Source organism: Tachyglossus aculeatus, chromosome 16 (genome assembly GCF_015852505.1).
Source record: "Tachyglossus aculeatus isolate mTacAcu1 chromosome 16, mTacAcu1.pri, whole genome shotgun sequence".
Taxonomy (NCBI): domain Eukaryota; kingdom Metazoa; phylum Chordata; class Mammalia; order Monotremata; family Tachyglossidae; genus Tachyglossus; species Tachyglossus aculeatus.
In genome coordinates this window covers 23810370-23823333 of record NC_052081.1, presented here as the reverse complement: position 1 = coordinate 23823333, position 12964 = coordinate 23810370, and the positions used below count along the sequence as shown (strand labels likewise).

The 12964-nt window shown below is 40.7% G+C and overlaps 1 protein-coding gene across 8 annotated transcripts in view; it reads right to left on the bottom strand.

Moving 5' to 3' along the window:
* Nucleotides 1-12964, bottom strand: part of FGFR2 (fibroblast growth factor receptor 2) — a 126390-nt gene that overhangs the window by 68692 nt on the left and 44734 nt on the right. For all 8 annotated transcript variants that reach the window (XM_038758391.1, XM_038758393.1, XM_038758392.1 and 5 more), the window contains one exon: nucleotides 9257-9426. In XM_038758391.1, the coding sequence (XP_038614319.1) occupies nucleotides 9257-9426 (170 nt within the window). The remainder of the gene's footprint in view (nucleotides 1-9256; nucleotides 9427-12964) is intronic.

Sequence of the window (12964 nt, the reverse complement as noted above, 5' to 3'; positions counted from 1 at the left end):
ACAGTGCACTGCACACAGTAAGGGTGCAATGAATACCACTGATTGATCAATTGTTTGATCAGCATCTTGCAAAACTCCTTGAATGTGAATTTGTTTTTCCACTTCATCTCTCGCTTATTATTCCAACAGGGATTGTAATAGATCCCTGTGTAATTCTTAGACTGTAAACTGAATGAGGGCAGAGGAAGTCCCCTGTGCCAAAGGATGTTGAGCCAGGTCATTGCAGTTTTGATCTGTTACACTTGTGCTGCGATTCATGAGAGCAGTTACCACTGATTGATTGATTGATTAATTGATTGTCTTTTTACTGGTTTCAAAGCACAAAGTTTATGACTCATGTCAGGAATGGACAGGGAAGTTCAAATGTTAGTCGATCCCATACTGGCTTTCTGAGTAGTTATTAACTGAGTAGTTATTATTTATATTTAATTATTCATATAAAAATATGTGAGAGGCTTAGACATTCTTCAGGTGCTTATAAAGCTTCTTTCCACTTAACTAAATTCAAAACCCTCTGTTTAAAATGAAGGAATATGTAAACACCAGCGTGGCTCAGTGGAAGGAGCCCGGACTTTGGGGTCAGAGGTCATGGGTTCAAATCCCTGCTCTGCCAGTTGTCAGCTGTGTGACTTTGGGCAAGTCACTTAACTTCTCTGGGCCTCAGTTACCTCATCTGTAAAATGGGGATGAAGACTGTGAGCCCCCAGTGGGACAACCTGATAACCTTGTAACCTCCCCAGCGCTTAGAACAGTGCTTTGCACATAGTAAGCACTTAATAAATGCCATCATCATCATCGTCGTTATCATCACCAGCCTAGGCCATTTTGAAAACACATTTTTCCAAATAAAATTCTTACCTTTGAACTAAAAGACTAGTGAACCAAGAGACTTTTCCCAATACCGAGGTTTACTTTGCAGATCTTAACTTTTAAACCCTGATGTGCCTGAAGCTGATACCAGCCAAAATGGTCTTCATTTTAACAGTGCAAATAATTTTTGGTTCCACCTTGATTGTTTGATTGATTAGGGTTGATTAATCAAACCCTAATAATAATGATGATGGCATTTGTTAAGCGCTTACTACATGCAAAGCATGTTCTAAGCCCTGGGGAGGTTACAAGGAAATCAGGTTGTCCCACGGGGGGCTCACAGTCTTAATCACCATTTTACAGATGAGGTAACTGAGGCACAAAGAAGTAAAGTGACTTGCCCGAAGTCACACAGCTGACAATTGGCAGAGCAGGGATTCGAGCCCATGACCCCTGACTCCAAAGCCCGTGCTCTTTCCACTGAGCCATGCTGTTTCTCTAATAATAATGGCATTTATTAAGCACTTACTATGAGCAAAGCACTGTTCAAAGTGTTGGGGAGATTACAAGGTGATCAGGTTGTCCCACGGGGGGCTCACAGTCTTAATCCCCATTTTATAGATGAGGTAACTGAGGCACAGAGAAGTCAAGTGACCTGCCCAAAGTCACACAGCTGACAATTGGCAGGGTCAGGATTTGAACCCATGACCTCTGACTCCAAAGCCCGTGCTCTTTCCACTGAGCCACGCTGATATTAAAATCCCCATTGCAGTTTTCACCAGTAAAAGAAGATGCCATCCAAGGTTTAACAGCAATAAAGTACATCAGTGAAGTCATTAAATGTCACTACCATAAATCCTTGATTCTACAAAATCGTGAAGTTAATAGAAAATCTCTTAATGCGGTCATTCCCATGGAATGGGAATTGTCCTGTTAGCAGTGTGTTTGCTTGACCTGAACTCAGGTGTGTAAAATGGGCTTCGGTCCCCTATCTTATCAAAATTCAGATGGGAGCAAATACCTGTTAATGCTTAAACAGTAACAACCAACGTAAGTGAATTTGTTTTCTAGACGTGAACAGAAGAGCGCGGCTCTGGTGACAGAAATACTTCATTCCCTTCAGTAAACACTCCGGTGTTTTTGACAGGGTGGGGAAGATACCACCAAAGTTCTATAAGGGAGATGGTCTTTCATTGGGTTTCCTCTACCCATCAGTGATATTTCTTGAATGCTTTCTGCGTGCAGAACGCTGTACCAAGCGCTTGAAAGAGTACAATACCAGTTTCCTCTTGCTTAGATTTCCTCCCTGCAGTGGAAACTCTGTCCCCTGAGAGGCTCTTAGCTGGGGAAGGATAGGCTAGAAAGCCCATTTCAGTTTAAAAATTGAGTCTTAAATAGCTAGGGAAAGAGGCTTGTCTTTTCAGTATATTCCTGGGTATTCTGACTTCACAGCTATGGGCCAGATTTCCCACTGCAATCTCTAGATTCTTCCAAATACCAATTCAATTTCAAATTTTCCTGGGCAAGGTAGTAAATTTCTTCTTATTGTTCCTATCCTATATCCTAACAAGGGGAAAGGAGGTCACTGGAATTATGGAACATCAGAACCTCCAGTTACGCATCAGGCAAAAACTCCTCACTCTCGGCTTCAACGCTCTCCACCACCTCACCCCCTCCTACCTCACCTCCCTTCTCTCCTTCTCCAGCCCAGCCCGCACCCTCCGCTCCTCTGCCGCTAACCTCCTCACTGGGCCTCGTTCTCACCTGTCCCCCCATCGACCCCTGGCCCATGTCCTCCCCCTAGCCTAGAATGCCCTCCCTCCACAGATTCATTCATTCAATCGTATTTATTGAGCGCTTACTGTGTGCGGAGCACTATACTTAAGCGCTTGGGAGGTACAAGTTGGCAACATATAGAGACGGTCCCTACCCAACAGCGGGCTCACAGTCTAGAAGGGGGAGGCAGACAACAAAACAAAACACATTAACAAAATAATATAAATAGAATAAAATATGAACAAGAGCTCACCTCCTCCAGAAGGCCTTCCCAAACTTAGCCCCCTCCTTCTTCTTCCCCTCCTCTCCCTCCCATCCCCCCCGCTTTACCTCCTTCCCCTCCCCACGGCACCTGTATATATGTTTGCACATATTTATTACTCGATTTTACTTGTACATATTTACTATTCTATTTATTTTATTTTGTTAATATGTTTTGTTTTGTTGTCTGTCTCCCCCTTCTAGACTGTGATCCCGCTGTTGGGTAGGGACCGTCTCTAGATGTTGCCAACTTGGACTTCCCAAGTGCTTAGTACAGTGCTCTGTGCACAGTAAGCACTCAATAAATATGATTGAATGAATGACTGAACCTCAGATTATATTTCTCTCAAAGCTATTGACTGAATGACTTATTTGTGCAGGCCACTGTACTGGGTGCTTGTTGAGAGTACTCTACAAGACAGAGTCCAGACCCTTGAGGAGTTAGTCAATCATTCAAGATATTTATTGAGTGCTTACTGTGTGTACAGCCCTGTACTAAGCACTTGTGAGAGTGCAGTACAGCAAGGAACTTATAACCTAATAATAATAGTAATAATAATAATAATGATGGCATTTATTAAGCGCTTACTATGAGCAAAGCACTGTTCTAAGTGCTGGGGAGGTTACAAGGTGATCAGGTTGTCCCATGGGGACACAGTCTTAATCCCCATTTTACAGATGAGGTAACTGAAGCCCAGAGAAGTTAAGTGACTTGCCCAAAGTCACACAGCTGACAATTGGCGGAGCCAGGTTTTGAACCCATGACCTCTGGGTCCAAAGCCCGTGCTCTTTCCACTGAGCCATGCTGCTTCTCTTAAGTAGTAGTTATAGTAGTTATGGGTATAACAGAGCCATATTTCTTGACTGAGAAGCAGTGTGGCCTAGTGGAAAGAGCAAATGACTCTACAACAAGAGACCTGAGAACTAAACACATTCTTGCATTCGACTGCTATGTGACCATGGGCAAGTCGCTCCGTGCCTCAGTTTCTTCATCTGTAAAATGGGGATTGAATACCTGCTCTCCCTCCCTCTTAGACCATAAGCTCCAGGTGTTCTAGACTGTGAACCCACTGTTGGGTAGGGACTGTCTCTATATGTTGCCAAATTGTACTTCCCAAGCGCTTAGTATAGTGCTCTGCACACAGTAAGCACTCAATAAATATGATTGATTGATTGATTGGAGCAGGAATTGATTATCATAATATCATATAGCTACCTCAATGTTTAATAAAATCATCATCATAATGATGGCAAAGCCCCACTTGAGAAGAAAGCTCAACTGCGCTGTGCTACACTATCTTAGTGCAGGAGCAGTAATTGTGTAGGCAGCTGGAGTCACAAGGCAGGTTTCTATCTGGGCATGAAACAGACTGATGACTGTTGTTACCAGGTGGCCATGGGTGCGTGTTCAGGGCCTTCTGGATAGATTAGTGGTAAATAATATTAGGACACCTGCAACAATATAGCCAATGTCTTTAGATCAACAACAAAGACATAAGAACTGTGTCTACTAGGGTTCTCTTTATGATCCCAACTCATAGGTGCTACAGAGAAGCTGGAAAAATCTCTGGTGGAGTTTGGATTTGGGTTTTATTGAGGGGTTCTCCCTTCTAGTTAGACTGTGAGTCCCATGTGAGACAGTGACTGTGTCCAACCTGATTAATTTCTATCTATCCCAGAGCTTAGTCCAGTGTTGGATACATAATAAGCACTTAACAAATATTATAATGATGATAATATTAATAATACTAAACACTACATTACAATAAGCTGTTCCTAAATAAGTCATGCCTGATTTATTTTAAAACCCACCATGCATCAATGGTGCATTTGTGTGCATGTGTTTGTGTGTGTGTGTGAGATTTTTCCTTCAAATAATCAACACTGAAAAATGAACATTAGAATGCCAAGTAAATGAGACCTCTCTGGAACCCTAATTTGCTAATAGGAACTGTTAATCATTAGAGAAAATAGAGGTGAAGAATGTGGAGAATCATTTCTTTTCTCTGCGTTTTTCTATGGTTAGAATGCATAGACTTAAAATTTTACATTTTGCTATGGCTAGGTACAAAATTGCCTCTTAAAAAAACAAGGTCCTGGATTTAGGGGGGAAAAATTGCACCCACATCTTGGTGAGTGTTTATCTGGCTTATTCTTTCCAAGTCTGACATAAGTGACCAGACAGAGGCTGCTGGCTAGATATGTATTCATGTACTTGTAGCCACATCTCTGCCAGCCAAGGGCCTTTTTGAAATTGATTGCTGTCAATCTGTTTCAGGGAAGACTGTTTGTGGGGGATGGTTAGGCCTCTTCATTGAAATGAAATGCAGAGTCAGAACAATGGCCCATTGGCTATTTTAAATGAAAAGGCCTTTCTGTTACATTGCACGACTGGATTCATGTTTTCCTAATTGGGCTCATTTTTTCAATGCCTCCAAGAGAGCTGTAAGGCCGTGGACGGTGGCCAATGCAACACTCCCATAAAAGGTGGAAGGTGAGAGGCAGCTGCACCATCGTAACTCAACCACAGTTTATGTAATAAGCAAGATTATAAAGAAATGCCTGAAAAAATAGCCAATGTTTGTTTATGGAAACAGAAACAGTCTTGCTTTCTTTCCATGAGAGTTGGGGAAAACTTGATATGTTCTCTCCTCATTAAATGATGTTGCTGCAGGAAAAGGGAGAGAGTCTATAAGAAGTCCTTACAATTTGAAAGTAGCGTATACTTTTTGCTTTCGAAGAGGCATTAGCACTAAAATAAATTTTTAAAGTGCATTTTTTTATAAATGCATTTTCTCTAGTACATATGTTCACAATTTTAAAAATACATGGAGTAGAGATAAGCACCCCACTCTCAACCTTGGCTTTCTTCTTGAATCTTGACCAAAGGCATACCAGGAAAGAACAGCAATTGAAGAAATATGCTGAATTTCTCTCACTGTACTTTTTTCCTACAAAACTACAGTTTCAATGATCCTCACTTTGTAAACCCTCATAACCACTAGGTAAAGAAAACTCTGACAATGTCATATATAAGGAGGATTTCGTAGGCCCTCAGCTGAAGTCTGCCAGACACTTTGCTACCACTACAAATGATCTACATTGGTCATGTCATGAGAGTCGAAGCTGATATCTGTTTGACATAACAAAGTAGACTCGGCTCTATCAGAACACATGTTTTCCCTCTGCACTTTAGCGAGAGCACAATGGCAGAATTGGGCATCTTCCTTCTGGCAGCATGAGCCTTTCTGGATACAGCGTGACTTGGTATCAGAGGAAATGGTTGTGAGCACTGCATGGCGTCAAACACGAAGTGTACTACAATGCCACTTTTCCTTCTTGCAAGAACCTGGCCCCCAATTTGTATTTACTCATGCCAAAGCTGTGAATTTTTGCCAGCTCAACAGCTGCTAATCCAGGCTTGCAAAATCCTATTGCTTGGGTGAGCAATAAGGAATGCAGTATGAATTTATTTTACTACCTTAGCAGAATGATCCCTTTTTGAAAACTTTTTTACGTCAGCTTGCACTGATTAGCACAATTTGCTAACCACTAGTGCTCCTTCAAGGTTGTGAAAAATCAAGGTGTTTGAAGTCTACTGGCTATAAGTGCAGGGAAGGTATGTAATTGGGTCTAAAATGTGCTTGGACTCTGAGTTCAAGTTACTCTGTCTTGACGCCACCTTCTGATTTTGGTCACTCAACTAAAGCTTTTATTACTCAATCTCGAAGAATTGATGATCCAATGATTCTTGCAATCTAACTTTACAAATTCTACGAGGATGAACAAAAAAATGTGGAAATGAAAACAGCTCTCTAGTTTCTCTTTAATTAGCCACTGCACCATAAGGACTTTCTAATGTCCCCAGATCAGTGTCACTTCCAGTATATTTAATTTTTTATAATAAATACCAAAATGTAATCAGATTGTTATGAAGAATAATGGTTCTATATTTTCATTTCTTCACTCTGAGGATTTGTTAAAATATTCAACAGAAGCAGCATGGCTTAGTGGCAAGAGCACAGGCTTGGGAATCAGAGGACATGGGTTCTAATTCCGGCTCTGACACTTGACTGCTGTGTGACCTTGGGCAAGCCACTTAACTTCTTTGTGCCTCAGTTACCTCATCTGTAAAATTGGGGTTTAAGACTGTAAGCCTCACGAGGGACAACCTGATTACCTTGTAACTACCCCAGTGCTTAGAACAGTGTTTGGCACATAGTAAGCGCTTAACAAATACCATAATTATTATTGTTTATTATAGTTAAAGTGTGTCATGTCTCTGAAAATGAGAGTTCTTCAGAATGCACTGATTCTACTTGCTGTTAGAAACACTATCAAGACACCTAACAGTGGATAATAATAATAATGATGGTGTTTGTTAAGCGCTTACTATGTGCCAAGCACTGTTCTAAGCGGTGGCTACATTCCCAACAGAGGGCAATAATTATTTTGACCCTGGGATGGGTATTAGGTGGAGAGGAATAGAACAGTTCTGGCATCAGCCTAACTTCTCTGTGCCTCAGATACTTCATCTGTAAAATGGGGATAAAAAAATATGGTAGTTGTCAAGTGCTTAACTATGTGCCAGGCACTGTACTAAGTGTTGAAGAAGAGTGTGAGCCCTATGTGGGAGAGGGACTGTGTCCAACCTGATTAACTTGAATCTACCGCAACGCTTAGAACAGTGCTTGTCACACAGTAAGCACTTTAGCCCCATGAGGGATAGAGACTGTGTCCAACTCGATCTGCTTATATCCACCCCAGTGCTTAGTACAGTGCCTGGTACATAGAAAGTGCTTAACAAATACTACAGTTATTATTAACAAGTAATAATATCATTATTATTATTATCATCTTATATGTACCTCAGCACTTAGAACAGTGCTTGGCACATAGTACGTGCTTAACAAGTATCATAATTATTATTACTATTATTACTGTTATTATTGTGCTGATTATTATTGTTATTATTGTGCTGATGTCAACATGATGGATGTGGTGTCAACTCAACTTCAAACCCACCTTACTCCAGCTCTATGTAACTTGGCAATGTTCAGCAAAGTATCTTTACAAGCCCAGATTGACAAATTTTCATTCTGAGTGTGGGAGTAAAACAGGGGGTGGGGATTTTAGGTGGGATGGTAATGGGAGTTAGACATGAATGAAAAGGCCAGAAAGCCACCATTTGGGGTTTCTTCGACCCCGACTGGAAGCTTTTACATCAGGTCAAAGACCTGAGATAAGCAGGGCTGAAAGCTCAATTAAAAAACCTATAGGGTCCATTGCCTTTGGGGGAGTGGGTACCTCTCTCTAGTACAAGCTGTTGGCAGCCCACATCCTGACATGAATCCACCCCGATCAAAAGATATGGAGAAAATTTCAAACGACTCCTTTAAAATGCACAGCTAAGTGGCCCTCCTCATCAGAGTTTAATGCACGGTGATTTCATTTGAGTCCCTGGTACGGGGTGGAAGGTGAATTAATTCTGGCCTACTGAAGCTTCCTTGTAATAAGTAACAAATATTTCAATCCAATCCCTAATCCTAGACTATGCAATAATCATACAAAACCTCAGTAATTTCTACTAGACTTCTCAAACCATTTCAGTTTTACAGACCATAAACTCCATAGAAAACAGGCTTTCAACTCCTGACCCTTATTTTATTAAAATCTCCAAAAGGAACAATGTGAATGGTGATTGTGCTTTAAATCAAACATGTCAACTATGACCTCTATCTTTTTTCTTTTGTACTCTCTGTTCTCATAGTCTTAAGTTTTGTAAATTGGTTTTTACATTTTTAGTCACACTGTAATGATTCAGGACTCAAATCAGGGCCAATCTCCCACAGTTGAGATTTGGCATCTCTTTGGAAAAGCAGCATGGCTTAATGAAATGATCACAGGCCTGAAAGTCAGGAGACCTGGGCACTAATCCTGGCTCCGCCACTTGCCTGCTTGGGCAAGTCACTTTACTTCTCTGTCTCAACTTCCTTATCTGTAAAATGGGGATTCAGTACCTAGTCTCCCTCCCCCTTAGACTATGTGTCCCATGTGGGACAGGGATTGGGTCTCACCTGATTATTTAATGCCTACTCCACTGCATGGCACATAGAAAGAATTTAAGAAACACTAGGTTATTATTATTTTAAATGACTTCAGAACACCGAATAGGGGAAATGCCCCTTCAGCAACTCACGAGAGGAGTAAGATGGAGTATATTTTGTGCCAGTGAAAAAATTGATCCTATATCTAACATTAAAGGTCACTGCGATGTCTGTGCACATTTAAGACTACTGATCCTGACCTTTAAGCACTAGTAAAAGGGCAATATTTGCTTATTAATGATAATGCAAAATAAATAGATTTGGCTGCTGTCTAAACAGCCATGACAAACATAAAAGTTTACCTTATATCCACCAATGCGATGCTCTTGTTTAAATTCTTTTCCATTCTTTAACCACCTCATGCTTGGTATTGGGTTTCCCCCAGCAGGGCAACGAAATTTGACTGTATTGGCTGCTGGGACAGCATGTAATCTCTTCTCCATCTTTTCAGTATTGGTCCAATATGGGGCTCCTGAGTCCAAAAATAAACACACACACAAAAATGAACAAAGATTCTCCGCTAGCCTGTAACGAATTTCCCAGATGGAGTTTCCACAAGACTTCTTATCAAAAAGACTGATTCATCTGAAGGCTAAGTGAAAGACCTTTGAATGATTACCATGGAAAATGCAATGAAATGAATGAGCAAGGAGCAGACGCAAGTTTGTTCAAGTTTAATAATAACAATAATAATAATGATAGCATTTATTAAGTTCTTTACTATGTGCAAAGCACTGTTCTAAGTGTTGGGGAGGTTACAAGGTGATCAGGTTGTCCCACGGGGGGCTCACAGTCTTAGTCCCCATTTTACAGATGAGGTAACTGAGGCCCAGAGAAGTGAAGTGACTTGCCCAAAGTCACACAGCTGACAATTGGCGGAGCAGGGATTTGAACCCATGACCTCTGACTCCAAAGCCCGTGCTCTTTCCACTGAGCCACACTGCTTCTGCTAAGTAAGCCCAGAGCTAGGTTCTGTCACAGGCCTGACAAGCAACTTGGCCTAGAAGGACCTGAGTTTTAATCCCGGCTCTGCCAATTGCTTGCTGTGTGACTTTGGGCAAGTCACTTGGCTTCTCTGTGCTTCAGTTTCTTCAACTGTAAAATAATAATGATGATGATGGCATTTATTAAGCACTTACTATGTACAAAGCACTGTTCTGAGTGTTGGGGAGGCTACAATGTGATCAGGTTGTCCCAAAGGGGGCTCACAGTCAATCCCCATTTAACAGATGAGGTAACTGAGGCACAGAGAAGTTAAGTGACTTGCCCAAAGTCACACAGCTGACAATTAGCGGAGCCGGAATTTGAACCCATGACCACTGATTCCAAAGCCCATGCTCTTCCCACTGCAATGCCAGTTCTCCCTCCTACTTGGACTGTGAACACCATTCGGGACACGGACTATGTTCAACCTAATTAACTTGTACCTATCCCAGTGCTTAGAACAGTGTTTGACACATAGTAAGCACTTAACAAATATCATAAAAAAGATCTCCCCATATTACATAAGTTAAGATGATACCAATTTTTCAAAAAGCATTCCTTTTTGAGAGCCGGGACCATGTCTTTGTATTTTAATGGTATTTGTTAAGTGCTTATAGTTTTCCAGGCACTGTGCAAGATAATCAGGCTGGACCCAATCCATGTCCCACATGGGGCTCACAGTCTTAATCCCCATTTTATAGCTGAGGTATCTGAGTCACGGTGAAGTTAATCAATCAATCGTATTTACTGAGTGCCTACTGTGTGCGGAACACTGTACTAAGTGCTTGGGAGAGTACACTATAACAATATAATAGACACATTCCCTGCCCAGAACAGGCTTACAGTCTAGAGGACTAGTTTACAATTAAGTGATTTGCCCCAGCTCAGACAGCAGACAAGTGACGGAGCTGGGATTAGAACTCAGGTCCTCTGACTCTCAGTCCCAGGCACTTTCCAATAGCCCATACTGCTTCTGCAAGACCCTACTATGCTACACTACTCATAGCATGTATTCAATAAACAAAAAGTAACAATCTGTTAATTGAACATAAATCCCTATAGTAACTTCACCTTAAGACATATTTATATTATTCATGCAGAGTCCAAACACAAATATGCCTAAGTTGTTCAAAGTGCTACTAAAAATGAAGATACATATTAAATGCACATGTACCATCTGTAGTGAGACTATATTGTTGCTCAACATTGTTCAAAGACCTTCTGAAATCACATCTCCTTCAGGGGGCCTTCCCCAGTTAATTTCTCATCTCCCTTCCCCAAACTCTCCACACTGCAATGACCATTTCAGCATTTTCATGTGATCTACATGAAAGGATCTACATCCTTCCCCCTACACCAATCTCTTAGCATTTATATACATGTTTTTATAGTCTATTACTCCCTCCTATCTGTACTTAATTTTGGTGTCTGTCTCTCCCATGACATCGTAAACTCCTTGAGGACAGGGATTATTTCTATGAACTCTACTGCACTCTCCAAAGTGCAATAATATTCTGTACCCTGTAACTGTTCAATGAATAATACTGACTGACTGATGGATTAAATATATTTAAGCAAGACCCTCTGACTAAACTGTATTCCAAATCATTCCTCCATTGTTCAAATGATAGTCTTGAAACACTGTAACTAAACCAACCTATCAATCAATCAACCAAAATATTTTCGAGAACCTAATGAATGCAGAGCACTATACTAAACATTTGGAAAAGTACAATAAAGAAAGGAAGGCCTTTCTAATATGAAAAAAAACTCCCAGTTATGAATGAAGTTTTTATGAAGAAAAGTGCAGAACGTCTCAAGGATTTATTTTTCTTACATGAAAACCAAACATCCGCCTCTCAAATCAGCCCATGCTGACAGCTCAGTTAACAGCCAGCAGCAGTTTCCTGGGTAACACAGAAATAGCTCATAAATGACTTTGTAAAATCTACAAAAGACAAAAAGGTGCTTCTAATAATCCACCTTTTAGTTGATTAAAATTTACTCTTCAGGTGCAATACTTATCTAAGGAAGAATATCACATTTTATGCATTTGGCAACAAAAACATACTCATTTATCGCCACTTCTTCCCCTTCTACTAACCTATTGCAATCTCATGACAATTAATAAGGCCTTTTTAAGGTGTGGATTTAACCCTGAACTTCCCCCATCAGTGTAAGAAAAGATGGATTTGGTTTCATGGTGCATAAGTTCCATTACAGAGAGCCCATGCCATTGAGCACAGAAAAATCATTGCAAATATACAATAAACAGTTGTATTCATTTTTCAGAACAGTTTTACGAATTGAAATTTAACAGACTCATCTCTATTTGAACTGAAGAGATGTTTTTATCCTATTCAAGGAAATACTAAGAGGAGAAGGAGTAGGGGTGGAGGAGAGGGGGAAAGAAGAGAAAGAGTCATTAAAAAGTCTTATTAAAAGCTCAGCTCCTCCAAGAGGCCTTCCCTGACTAAGCCCTCATTTCCTCTTTTCCCACTCTCTTCTGCATTACCCTTGCATTTGGATTTGCCACCTTTGTTCACCCCTCCCTCAACCCCGTAAAACTTATGTATATCCCTTATTTATTTATTCATTCATTCATTTATATTAACATCTGTCTCCTCCTCTGGACTGTAAACTCACTGTGAACAGGCAATGTATCTACCAACTCTGTAGCATTGTACTCTCCCAAATGCTTAACACAGTACTTTGCATATAGTAAATGCTCAGTAAATATAATTGATAGATAGATAGATTGATTGATTGATTAATTGAAAGAGGAGGAGGAAGAACATTTATTGAGAAGCCACTTGGTGCGGTGCACTGTACTAGTCAGTCAATCAAACGTATATATTGAGCATTTACTGTGTACACAGCACTGTTTTAAGCATTTGGGAGAGTGCAATTTAACAATATAACTGATACATTCCCTGCCCACAACAAGTTTACAGTCTAGAGAGGAAGTGCCCAATAACAAAGTGATCATTTTCCTGCCCTTAAGGAGCTTGCACTCTTATGGATGA